This window comes from Pleuronectes platessa, chromosome 19, assembly GCF_947347685.1.
Source record: "Pleuronectes platessa chromosome 19, fPlePla1.1, whole genome shotgun sequence".
Taxonomy (NCBI): domain Eukaryota; kingdom Metazoa; phylum Chordata; class Actinopteri; order Pleuronectiformes; family Pleuronectidae; genus Pleuronectes; species Pleuronectes platessa.
The window spans coordinates 14081024-14094467 of record NC_070644.1 but is presented as its reverse complement, the minus strand read 5'-3'; the positions used below and the strand labels follow the sequence as shown (position 1 = coordinate 14094467).

At 40.6% G+C, this 13444-nt stretch overlaps 1 protein-coding gene across 2 annotated transcripts; it reads right to left on the bottom strand.

Annotated features, from left to right (window-relative positions):
* Positions 1–2514: 2514 nt before the first annotated feature.
* On the bottom strand, positions 2515–8376 carry LOC128424919 (eosinophil peroxidase). Of its 2 annotated transcripts, XM_053411364.1 has the most exons (16): positions 8192–8375; positions 8043–8108; positions 7819–7906; positions 7462–7637; positions 7140–7272; positions 6547–6673; positions 6243–6449; positions 5788–6151; positions 5227–5387; positions 4643–4901; positions 4387–4557; positions 4048–4285; positions 3705–3922; positions 3536–3573; positions 3230–3331; positions 2515–2658 (listed from the first exon to the last, which is right to left on the bottom strand). In XM_053411364.1, the coding sequence occupies exons 2-16, from the start codon at positions 8104–8106 to the stop codon at positions 2650–2652; spliced, it is 2355 nt and encodes a 784-aa protein (XP_053267339.1). In that variant the 5' UTR covers positions 8107–8108; positions 8192–8375; the 3' UTR covers positions 2515–2649. The 2 variants fall into 2 exon arrangements, with proteins under 2 accessions (XP_053267339.1, XP_053267338.1); XM_053411363.1 differs by lacking the exon at positions 2515–2658 and having other exon boundaries at positions 2676–3331; positions 8192–8376.
* Positions 8377–13444: the final 5068 nt, after the last annotated feature.

Below are 13444 nucleotides of genomic sequence, written 5' to 3'. Positions count from 1 at the left end.
AAATGTAAAGTTGTTTCACTCGCCAACCCATTTGACTTGACTACGTTACACAGATAATTATTCTGCAGAAACAGATTTAATGTGATCAACTGAAAAGTGAGTATTTAAAGTCACATCTGCATTTTAAGAGCTGCTGTTTTAAGTAGCGTTACGTCTCCTAAAGCTCTTTATTCGGAGTATTGATGTTGACAATGATGTGAAGTTATGTGTCTGTCTAAACTTTTTACTTTTTTTGCAATCATTTTACTTTAATGCTGTATTATAGGCAACATCTTTGTGTCGCGCTGAGCGATAAAGCATGTGAATTGTATTTGAAATAGGATTTCTGCTCCTTGCTGGCACTCAAAATGCAGCCTATAGCATATCTTACTGGTCTTTATAGGCCTACTGCTTATAGTAATCAGCTACCTCTATTTTTGTGACGGTGACATGACGTCATACAAAAATCCCCCACCAGAAATTTCAGGCTAAAATCGCCACTTCAACAAAAGCAGTTGTTAAAGGGAGTTTGCAGGATTGTGGTTAGGTTTGTTTGTTTAATCTTCTATTTGACTTGTTTATCTTTGTTATGAAATTAATAATTACTTAAATGTATTATTCATTATTAAATTGATTCAGATATCAGTGTGTTTAAGCAGATTTCAGACTTTAATTTACATTTTAATGTTGCATTCTTCTTGAAGCCTCATCTTTGTCTCTTTTCATGACTAAAAGACATGACTATATAGCTACTAGATATTATAGTATACATATAATATTTATTATATTTCATTTTCTTTCTAAATATTTTGGAAAACATTTGATCCCATTAGATATCCAACAATAGAGAGATGAAAGTCAAATGAGTGCAATGAATTGTTAAAAACTCTGCTGTCAGCGCTCTGCATGATTTTGAATCTCACTCTTTTCCTGTTGGCACGTTTCATCCCACGTTCACCTCTGCTTCCTGTGGACACTGTGCCTCTGCAGGGTGAACACATGCAGCCCAGGTGGGCCACACAACAGACACTCAGTCGACCACAGGTGTAAATGTTAGTGTGTTCGTTTCTCGGTCCTTCCCGCCCACATCCATTTCATGGAGTGTAGCCTCCCAACAACTTTAACTGTTAACACTGATGATGGCAATGAATGAAGGAATTCGTATTCATCAGCAATTTCATTATGAATACAATTTTTACATTTTAAAGATGCACAGTAGTTAAGAATACAAGAGAGAGAAAACAAACCGATTTGTTTTTTGTTGACGTAGTTTGAAGCGTTCATTTAGCTTGAAGCTGGGGGACAGAGACAGAACATCAGTGCAACAAACTGAGTTAGGATCAGTGTGTGATTCTGATTACAAATGCATCAATTGACCAAAGAATATTGGTTCGAATGAACCAGTTATGTCACTTCTTCATCCATCTCCAAAAAGAAGAGTGGCTCCATCTACAGGTGACATCCAGTACATTCAGTTTTTATTGTTTGCTTAATAGTTCTAACAGCAGGCTCCAAATCACAGCAAACCAAGTGTGTCTTTTTAGAATAATATACATTTGATAAAAAAATATAGTTTTGTATTGGTAGCACTAATGGAGCTGAGGCCATTATACTGTGTATGTTTGTCCTGTACTTTTCATACTGTCCTATATACAATTTTAAAGCAATGGATATATTTTAAGGTCGTGTTCTTCTCTTTGTGATCTCTTTGAAGTTCATTTAGTCACTACTGATCCTGTCTTGTTAATAAGAACATGTTGACACACTGGTTGCTGAAGCTTAACTTCAAGGTTTTGTTTATTGAATGCTAAATACAACAGATAAGAAAGTGACCGTGAAACAAACCTTGCAGACAAAGCCCCACCTCAGTTGCATCTGAGCATGAAATATTCATAATAATACTGGAAATTCCCACCTTCAAAATTGTCTAAAGATGAATATCTTGTTCCAAAAGACTGCATGCAACAAAGTATAACATCTTAAGTTCTTTAAACTACTTGCTCATATGTAATCTTTCAGTTACGTGTATAAAGTTGTATGGTTTGCCCCAAGACTAGAATATGAAGTATTATAAGACTGCGAAAAATAACAAAAGTTCAGTGCATAGAGGCAGAGTAATTAAAACAGATCCCAGAGCAGACAGACCACAGGTGTGTTGAAGGCGTTTCAGTCAGGAGAAGAAGTGTTTGTGTCACATGGTGAAGAGCAGGTGTCCTGAGAAGAAGCTTTTGTTGTTCAGGCCGATGGTCCTGTTTCCAGTCTCCAGCCACACTGTGTCTCCATTCACCAGCTTGAGCACCGTTTCCCCAGAAGACAAGTATTGACCCCCGTGATAGAACTTGAAACTGTGCAGCACCGGCTTACTGTTGCGCATAAGGTCCACATCTCCAGCGCCGTAGGCCGTGCAGAGAAAGCTGAACTGATAGACACCGGGAATCACACATGTGAACAGGCCTGTCTGCGTGCTGTAGTGGTGCTGGTCATTGTAGATGGCCTGACGGAAATGAATTATTTTCTCAACGGATGGGTTGTTCACCCCCAGGATGACAGAGAAGGCAGATTGTGGGAGTGTGGCATTTTGGTAGAGTGATGGTGGACCAGGGGGGCCTGAAGGACCAGGGGGGCCTGGAGGTCCTATCGGGCCTCTCCGGCCCCTCGGGCCTCTACGTCCTACTCCACCTGAAGACAAACACAATTTTATAACACTTAAAACTTCAGCCAAAACATACAGTTTATCATAGATTTTTCATTTTCATCTTTACATAGTTTTTGGCAAAAAACATTTCAGATTTTCTGAATTGCCGTACTGTCTTTTTAAGCACTTTTAATTTGCCCTGTTTTTGCCAGCCTACACAAATGCCCCCGCCTTCATTGCTTTGATTTTCTTTGAATAACACATTTTAATATTTCAAATTTTCTGCCTGTTTTGCACAGATCCAGAATCATGCAGCCAAATTTTTACTCATAGTTCAAATGGGGGAAGTACTTTTGTGTTTATAATTTTTGAAATGATGCATTACAGCTCATGAGCTGAGTCAAGATATAAAGCAATCTACAGGTCTAAGTAGCAAAGCATAGATTATGCTTTTAGTCAATATTTAAAGTAGGCATCCTGTGGTGTTTCAGCTGTAGACAACATATTCAGAATAAAATATTATCAGAGTGTATCATAGTCTTCGGTTTACAGACAGTTTGTTTCAGTGTGTTTACATCTCATAAATAAAAATATATAAATATAAAAAGAGATTACCTCGTTGTCCAGGAGGCCCTGTTGGTCCGGGCGGCCCTGTGTGGCCAGGGGCCCCTGTTGGTCCGGGCTCTGTGTGTCCGGGTGATTGGAGGGGATCACAGCCTGTGGATCAAGAAGATGTAGAAGTTAAAACATGTTCAGTCTCATGATTGAAGTAATGATTTCTTTTTAATAAGCTTGGTGAGTACAACATGAATGGTTAGGTTTGGAGTGAGAACCCCCTTGACCAAGAAGTCAAAAAGTTAAGTTAGGTTCAATGCTTGATTGGAATGTGCAGTGGTAGTACTTGTTAGTGTTTAAACCGACCTCTTTTTCACTGACTGGATTACAGCTCACAACCGAGCCTGTAACATCAAACACCACAAATGAAGAAGGATTTTCATTCAAGTTTTTAGAGAAGAAACAAATACACCAGGTTAAAGTCAGATCAAGAATATTCCCCAGGTTAAAAAAGACGGCAACCATGTTGTTTCACCTGAGGCGTTGGTGCAGGGTCTGTCCCTCCACGCCGTCAGGTCCACGCCTCGGATGTTGTTGCAGCGGACGAGCCGGTTCTTGTTTGAGACGACGTTGAAGGCGTTTGCCGGGACGGTTGTGATGCCGGTGTTGTCGCAGATGATCTTGGACAAGGTGACGGAGGACAGAGCGACTCTCTGTCTCGCGGTGAAGACGCCTGGGTTCTCGTGCCACAGCCTGACAATTACAAAAGAGACAAGAAACGAGAAGGTGTAGTACCCAGGTTAATTAACCGGGTACCAGGCTACATCTGTTGAAATGAAGAGCATCGATTACATGCATTCCATTATTTATCCACAAACCTGTCACCCTGGCGGATAGCCCTGAACTGTCTTGCAATGAGACAGGTGAACAGAGGCCCCACACGGCCACCCCGTACGAACGGCTCTGCCACACCTCCCATCCAGACGTCGATGTTGTTGGGCGAGCCGTAGAGCTCCAGCAGCCTCCGGGCCAGATTGCTGTTGTTCAGAACCCGCCCGAGCTCCGCCTGGTTCCTGGGCTGAGACAGGCCACAGAGCCTGCGATAGGCGTTGTAGCCTGGAGGAGTAAACAACAGAGCAAACAAATGAGTGGAATTAAGGCATGGATGAAAGGTTAGAGTGGGAATGGGTGGAGGAGAATCAGTGTGAGTGATTTACCAGGCAAGCCGTGGTCACGTCCTCTCTGCATGTTGAGAGCGCCCAGGTCCAAAGCCAGATGCTGCACAAACTGGAACAGCCGCTCCCTCAGAGCATCCACCAACATGTGATCCTGAGTGTTCAGCTTGGCGGGACGGCCGATCAAACCACGCAGCAGAGGGTCAACACCACCTGGGCAGATCAAATAAATGTTAGGTTTGTTATTTTAGACTGAATCCTAGAAGTTGTTGCTTGAGTTTCCCTCTGTGCAGCTCACCCTCAAAGACGATTCTCCAGGGGGTGAAGAAGGCCCTGTACAAGGACACACTGGGGAATTGACTATTCTCCCTGTAGTTTCCATCCAGACGGGCTAACATTGGCTGTATGGCCAAGTGGGCAAAGCGATAAGCTGCTGTTGCAAAGACGTTGGATATGCTGGGGTCCACATCGGGATTGTAGCCGGGGTAACGGCCGATCTGTGTCCGAACTGCATTGTCGCCCAAAATGTGTGTCAGGTAGTCCCTGAACACAAATATCTGAGAGAGACAGAGAGAGGGGATTTCAAACACAGACAATGGAGATGCTAATATATTAGTTAAAATAATAATACTACTACTAATAATAATAAAAGTAATCATAATCATGGTAATAATAATAAGCTCAATATAAAGCACTTTTCAAAACACATCTACAAAGTGCTTCACAATAAGAAAGACACAAATCAAATCAAAGGACGGAAATGAAATAGCAACAACAAAAAAGGTCTTTCTAGTAGAAGTCTGTTCTGAAATAAATAAAATTAAAATGTGGTAGAAGTCCATTTTTAAGAAGGGACTTAAACGAAAATGCCGGTCCACCCACCTGTGTGTAAGCACCCATGATCTTGCGCGCCTCCTGGTAGAGCGTCTCACTGTCCCAGTGGGGGTTCAGTCTTTTCAGCGCGCGGGCCAGTCGGTTGTGCTCACGCATAAACAGCGTGTGAAGCGATGTCAGCGCAATGTTCTCGTCCACACGCACGTCACCTTCACGGCAGCAATGAAGCAAACATGAGGTGTCAGATTCAAACGTTTTCTAAATGTTTGATAGATCAGGAATATCACATTATTGAGAACATTTGAATTGCTATTAATTGGATGTAGCATAACATGCTTCCTCTTTTTAACCAGATTGATCACTTTACTTTGAATTTCCTGACTGTTTTAAAAAGTAAATAAAGCAAAATAGGACGGGCATTTTCCATTTTTTTTTATAGGTTCATCAATATTTCTGAATAATTACAATTAGTGCCATAAAGATATATTTTACATTATTCCCCAAAAGTTACAAAATAAACAGTTTTTCGACCTAACCCTGAAATCAGATCAATTGAACAACTATTTATCCTACAAACTAACTTAGAAACAAACTTGCAGCTTGACTCACCTGCAAAGAAACAGGGCACCTCCTTGGCGTTTGTGTCGTTGGTGATTCTTTTGCGCGTGGCACAGATGTTCGCCTCCATGCGATCGAAGGGCAGCAGCTCACGTCTGTTGTCTCTGAACTCCGTGTTCACGCGCAATAGGCCGTCATTGTTAGTGAGGTCCCGAAGAGAAAGGGCGCGCTTGTCGTCAGAGCCGTACACCTGGCTGAGGTCCAGGAAGGCCGTCAGCGCGTTGATCTGCTCCCTCTTGTTGGGCTCTCCGCCGAAATTGTAGGCCGAGAATCCTGTTCCGCAAGCAGGGGCAGACCTGAACGCAGGGATGCAGGTGTCGGGGCGGGAAGGAATCCGAGGGTCACCCCGAGGAATCTGTGTGATTGCAAAGGGAGGTCAAAGGTCATGAAGTGAATCTTTTAGAGAAAATCATAAAAATCTGGATCGTTTCAGGTTGGAAACCCACTGGGATGGGGATGCACGGCTCGCTCTTCTCACAGCTCTCATCACAGTTCAGCCCGTTGCTGAAGGAGCGGATGCTGGGGGAGAAGGGCGTGAAGGTGAGATCGTGGTCGTTCCACTGGCCAAACATGGTCACCATGTGAGTGAACTCTCTGTCGCTGACCACGGCTGCATCTGTTGTGCTCAGGATGTTGTTGGACACCTGTCGTACCTGCGAGCGGAGGAGGAGGTCATTCATTTAAGAAGTGTTTCCATTTCAAATCAATGGTTTGAGAGCAGCAATCGAGTTGAGCGAGTGACGGTCGTACCAGTGGGAGCAGGAAGTTGTTGAACGTGCGGTTGTTCCAGCCTTTGGGTTGGGAGATGCCGTCGTCGTATTCAGCAGGCAGCAAGCGGGAGAAGGGGGTGTTGGAGGCTCCGAGGCGAGGGTTTTTTCTAAAGGCAAACAAGAATCAGAATCAGCTTTATTGGCCATGTGTGCGGACACATACAAGGAATTCAACTCCGGTTTTTCCTTTCCGAAAACGTCCCTGTTCGGAAACGCCGCTTGAGACATCCTACGGAAGTGTACACGTCCTCTGTGGTCAGTGGCCCAAGATGTTTAGGTGCATTTCACAAGCATGTAAGCAGCAGTGTATTTTCTAACCTGTCACAATAGTCATCTGGTTCCTGCCAAGTTCCTATTCAACCAACTAAAACTGCCTTTTGGAAAGAAGCTGTTTTTTTTTTTCATTTTATTTATTTAGAAAACTGCTGAAACAGTCAAAACCAAAGATGATGCTGCAGAAAAGAAAATCCTTTTAAAATGTGTGTTAATAGTCAATCAAGAAAAATCTGCAGGTAAGAGTTTAACATGTCACGAAAAAAGATGAAGGAAACGTAATTTCTCTAAATAACTCACGGGTTGTTGCAGACGCTGGTGATTGTGCGATACTTGTTGATGTTTGCTGTGCTGCGGCATTCTGGGAGGCGGATCTGAGACTCACATCCAGTTATCTTGGCGAGATCTTTCAGTTCGTCTCCACTGAGCAAGTCTGGAAAAATGTGAAAGAGACGTTTCATGAATCCCCGCGTTGATGTGCACGTGTCTGCCAACATCACATATCTGGTTTTCAGTTACATCTTTGAAGTGCTGGACTGTGACCATGTTATGAAACTTGAGTTTTTAAGAAAAACACTGCTGTGTCGTCTTTGTGTCTGTGTGTAGCTGCTGCCTGTCAGACCTGTTGCGTTGAGCGAGCGCTTGTGCACACGATGCACCCTGTCATGCAGCAGACGAAGGGTTTGGGCCATGTAGTCTGCAGACCTCACAGCTGAGCGCGTTTCCCCTCGAGGCTGCTTCAGGAGACGGAGGGTGTCGTGAGGTCTCACCACGTCCTTGCGGACTCGCCTCAGACTCCTGGAGGAGGAAAAGGTCAAAGGGTTAAACCATCAAGTCAAACCTCTGGTCTGTATTAGAGGTCCTGTAACTTTTTCCTACATTTGAGGTTTTAAGAAACAATGTAATGAATTGGCTTGAGAGTCCTTCAACTTAAAAATGATGCTTAGGAAGAGAATCCAGTATTTTAAAATGAACTCACTCTTGTCTGGAGTACAAATACGCATCATCCACAAGTTTCTTAGCCTCCTCAAAACAGTGCTGGAGGAAAGGACTGCCCAGATGTTCTCCTGCAAAACACCAACACATTTCACAAAATAATTAGACATTTAATTGAAAATATTTTAATTGAAAATATTTTAATTGAAAATATTTTAAGGTGGCGAATTAGAAACATGTTTGTAGAGTGACGGACGCAGCATGTACCTGTGGGTTTGGGCTGACCAGGCACCAGGCAGAGGCCCAGCACAACAAGGACAGGGAGAAACATCTCTGAAACAAACGACAGTGTTAATTCATTTTTAGTTATGTTTGCAAATAATTCTGAAAAAAATTTGAAATAATAATCTTGTTACCTGTTTCTGTGATGGTTCCTATGAAGGTCGGTGTGAAGCTTGTGAAGCTCTGTGATTTGTTGTGTTTGGTGTTGACATGCTCAGTCCTTATATACAGAGTGGCCTTGCCCCTGGGCCGTCCAGGTGAGGCTACTTTCAGTAAAGAGCAGTTCCTTCTTCCTGCTCTCTCCACCGGGGGAAATTCTCGACGCACATTGGTCGGCGTCTCTGGCTGACTGATATTTTATAACAGTCAACAATAGCAGTTGTTAAAGGGAGTTTGCAGGATTGTGGTTAGGTTATCTTTACTTTTTTACTAGATCTTCTATTTGACTTGTTTTTCTTTGTCATGAAATTAATAATAAGTTAAATGTATTATTCATTATTAAATAAATTCAGATATCAGTGTGTTTAAGCAGATTTCAGACTTTAATTTACATTTTAATGTTGCATTCTTCTTGAAGCCTCATATTTGTCACTTTTCATGACTAAAAGACATGACATGACTATATAGTTACTAGATATTATAGTATAAATATACTGCTTATTATATTAAATTTTCTTTCTAAATATTTTGGTGAACCTTTTATCCCATTAGATATCCAACAATACAGAAATAGAAGTTAAATGAGGGAAATAGCGGTGGTGGGAATATGTTATGGTTCGTGTTTGCTGACCCGAGACCGTCTTTTTTCTTGATTTGTGGTTTTTGATCATAAGATGTTTACGACGCCACGCTCATTCATTTTTTTAAAGCGGATTTTCATAGATGTTGTCATGTTGTGGCTTACGACCCGCAATGTTGTAACATAGCCGCTGGTAAACTTATGAAATTCTTAAAAAAAAGAAGTTTCTAAAGTCAAGGAAACAAAGCATTTTTCAACCTCTGAGAGTTTTTTGCAAGAAATCCCTAATCATAGGTTCGAAGTGAGTGGATTGAGGTCAAAGTTCAACCAGTGCAGAGAAATTTGCTGCAGGTAAATAAGTTAATCGATTGTGAAGTGTGCTACACCCTCGTGCAATGAGGAAAAAGAACGATCGATGTACGGTCAAACATTACATTTAAAGGAAACCTAATGTGTGTTTGGAATCGGAGCCTGGTGGAGAGAGGCTAAGAGTGGCTGGGAAAATGCCCAAACTACCTGTAAAAGAAGTGACACACAATAACCAACTTACTGTTACTGATAACAAATAAGTTTGTCTATGAAAAACCAGCATCACACACTGAGTGGCAATGATGGTTATTGATTAACACATTTAATTCACAATCTCCTGGCCGGCTGATCCGTTATCCCACGGACCAACCGGTTTAATCACTCACACATTATTTTAACCAGCTGAAGCGTGAACATTATTTAAAGTGGAAATGAGAGGTTGTTGATTAATAAATACATTTGTTACCAAACTATTTATAACAAATGTTATTGTGCAGACTGGTTTCACATTTGTTTGCTTGCAAGCAAAAATTACAGAAAGACAACTGACCGGATTTCCACAAAACCTGTTCACTTTGTTAAACATTGCGAGATGATTAGGACATTTTCTTTGACATTTAACAGGCACATTGAGGGAACTTATATATATGTGTGTGTGAAATTTGGTGCAGCTTGACTGTATATATTTATATATATATATATATATATATATATATACATATATTATTTTTTTATTTTTTTTTGCAGATTGAGGGGGCTGTCTTGGTGGAGGTATGCACTCTACTGAGCCCAACATAGGGTTAGATATTACATGCACTTTACCTCTTTTTTAATTTGACATTTATTAAAACAAAAGTGAAATTGAAGTGAATGCAGCTTCAAGCACACTGAAAACTGAGTGGTAGGTTGTTATAAATTACTTGCATTTCCTTTACATCTACAGTATATGATTTCTCTAGAAACCCCAACACCCTAACTAACTTAACCCTGTGTGAACATAGTTGTTTCTTCTGCAATCAGTCTCTGTATGGGTGACTGAGTGTGTGTTACCTCACAGGCAAAGATACTTTAAATTGAACAATAGGTGTCATGCAGAAGAAAGACACGGTTGAATCCCTTGTTCCAGAGTTCAGTTTGTATGTCAGATTTAATAGAACATTTTTCTGTCAGCACATGCTCATCATGCTTGCAACATCAACAAAGAGGAAATAAAGAAGTAGAGGTAAACAACAGTGGCTGAAACTGTATTGGTCAATCTCAGGCTTGGGCAACAAATCACATTTCCCCAGTGGGTTAGTTATAGAACTCTCATGTGAATTTGCTGAAAGCGCGTTGTGGGGAAATTCTGCTGTGACAATCAGTTAATGATCCTGCATCGTCCTTAGCATTAACATTTAATCATTAATAACTGATAATAACTCAAATGTCGGAGCTCTGGTGTTTACAACCCCTCCATCCTGTGTTGCTAGATATTGTAATTCCCCAGGAAGCAGAGCTATTTTGTAGAAAAGGTCTGAGTCATTTATGACATTTATGATAACAATGACTTAGTATTGAAAGTTGAGGGGCAAAGACCTTTCTGCTTTATAAACACAATAAGGAAACAGAGGACTGCAGACAGTAATGTAGGACATCATCCCAGATCCTGTCAATGGGTACAGTAGTTTCAACACCCAAACTCTGTCCTATTGCTCATCAGATTATTTTATATTTGATAGTTGTAATATTATATTATTTTAATCATATAAATCAATTCAAAAGATAAGGGGTAATCAGAGGATATATGGACAGGATTTACACACATTGAGTTACAATATCTTCAATAAAAAGTGGAGTGGAAGTTCAAATTTGATTGGAGGTGTTTGTTTTTCTTTAGCTTTGTATTGGTATTTTTGTTGAAAGGACAAAATGTGGAGTTACTTGATAGAGAGATATGAAATAGGATTTTATAAACATATTAGATATACCATGTACATGTGCGAGTACCCTGATCAGATATGAAGATACTGAGGTTCACACAGTTTCAGGATGTGTGGGGTAAATTTGTGTTTTATTGCCATTCGTTTTGTCATCTTGTTTTGAATTACTACATTAAATATTAGCAATAACCTGGTAAGGATTTTTGTACATGTAAATACAGATTGCTTTTGTCTAGCGTTCGAAGCCAATATTCCAAGAGCAGCAGAGCAACACAAAGCGTTATTCGATTTTTGTTTACGAACAACTGGTGAATAATAATATTAAAGAGACTCTAAACACCATTTAACAGTAAAGCCTGGTTAGAGACATTCTACACTTTGCTATAATGTGTATATTCACATTTTGGAGCCAATCCCAGCTGACATTGTGTTGGAACCTGGACGGGGGGCTAGCGTACCACAGGGCCAACATGGAGACAAACAACTATTATGTCTTGGCAGCAAATGTTTGTTTGGTTTTCGTGTTATAATCAGTGTTGTTCCCGGATCAGCGTCACTTCAGTATCGTTACTGTTATGGGTGAATTAAATTGTGCAAAAAAATGATGCACCTTCAAGGAACTGGTTTTTTGGAGGAAGCGGCCCCTGGGCAGATTACCACAGCTGATTTCACAAGTTGAACACATGGAGAGAAAAAGTACCAACTTGACAAATGAGCAGAAGGTAACTCACAGCGGAGCAAACAGTTTCGCCGTGTTATGGAATCTCCCCTTCAATAACTGTGACGACAGGTATTTGGTTCACTCAACTGCACAAGTACATCACGCTAATGATTACTATCATTAGTGTCTGTCAGCGCCTCTTTAGTTTTTTTTTTTGCTTCCCCATATGTGCTATGGTCCATTGTCCTTGCGATACACAAGGAAGTTCTTTTCCGTAAAATTCAGCCCTCTTCAAATTGAGCTTGTTTACGATCAGTTCACATTTCCACCGAGGCGTAAATAACTAGCTGCTGCAGACTTGAATTCCTTGAAGGAACCACACTTACTTACAGTCATAAAGATAAGTTGAGAGTCAGGTATGGGAAATAATAAAATACACAGTGGCCAGCATTGTAAGAAGATAGCGTCGTTTTCAGCTTGATAGTTCTGGGATAAACAGTAAACTCTCAACCTATAAAACTAGAGCTGGACTGAACCCCCCACAAAGATAAGACTGTGTTCTTATTTTCACTTTGTGGAAGATAAATCAAGCTTAAACCCGAGAGGCCGGCAGTTAAATTCATACACGCTAAACATAACATTGTACAGGACATAAGGCCACAGTGGAAAAAATGAAAATGTTTTCCAATTTAAAAAAAATGCCTCAATGAGTATTCAACAACTTCAATTACTTCAACTCTCAAACTAAGATTTGTTCCATATTAAAGTCAGCACCTGTGTCAACTTCTTAACTTAAAGTTGAAGGTATTCACTTGTGAGCGAGCAATTTAAGTTAATTGCTGTATTTCAACTTTATTTTGAAGAATCTTGTACTATGTGTATTCCTCACTCTTATTTAGGGTCAAGGACAGATACAGATACAGATACACCTTATTAGGCCCTATGACACAAATTGTGACTTGGGAATATGGGCTCTACAAACAAAATTTGATTAATTGATTGATTGATTCATATTATTTAATAGCAACAAGTCACAAGAAAATTCAACATTTCCCAAAGTACAGAGGAGAGAGCCTCTGGGTTCTTCACAAATCAGAAAACCTCATCTTATTACAATTAGGAAATTGACACCGAGGGAGAAGTTCTCAGCTTTAGAAAACAGACAGAGGTCACCGCTGAAGAGGCCATGATGACTACTAAATAACCACTTTCTACAGGTCAGCGGTCATGATAGTTGCATAACTACGCTGCGGAACAATGAGGTAACTTGACAGATGAAAGCAACAGGAGGAGCAAACACATGATGACAGAGAAATGAAAGTCAGTAAAATGATGAAGCAGTTTCTCAGGCTGGCCGAGCACAAAGACGGATATTTTATATGTTAAAATTCAAATGTGCTAAATTCCTGGACAGCCAGGAGGAGTTTTCCTAGATTATGTTGCAGAGGGATGGAAACACCCGATTAACATCATCATTCCTTCTTCTGTATAGAGTAGCTTATGTTCCACAAGCTTCTCTATACAGATACACTAATCTATGTTCTGGTTTCACTGTAAAACAGAACACCAAATCAATTCTACAAATTACAAACAGTTACATGCTTAATTTGCACTAGATGATGACCCCTGTGTTATAGAAATATATAACATGCAACAAAACCCTGTGCAAAATTGCTTAAAGATTAAACCACTAAAACTTCTCATCTTGCAATACTTGTAGCTGAAGTGCTGGGTATTTGAACTGATGTAAAATTGTATA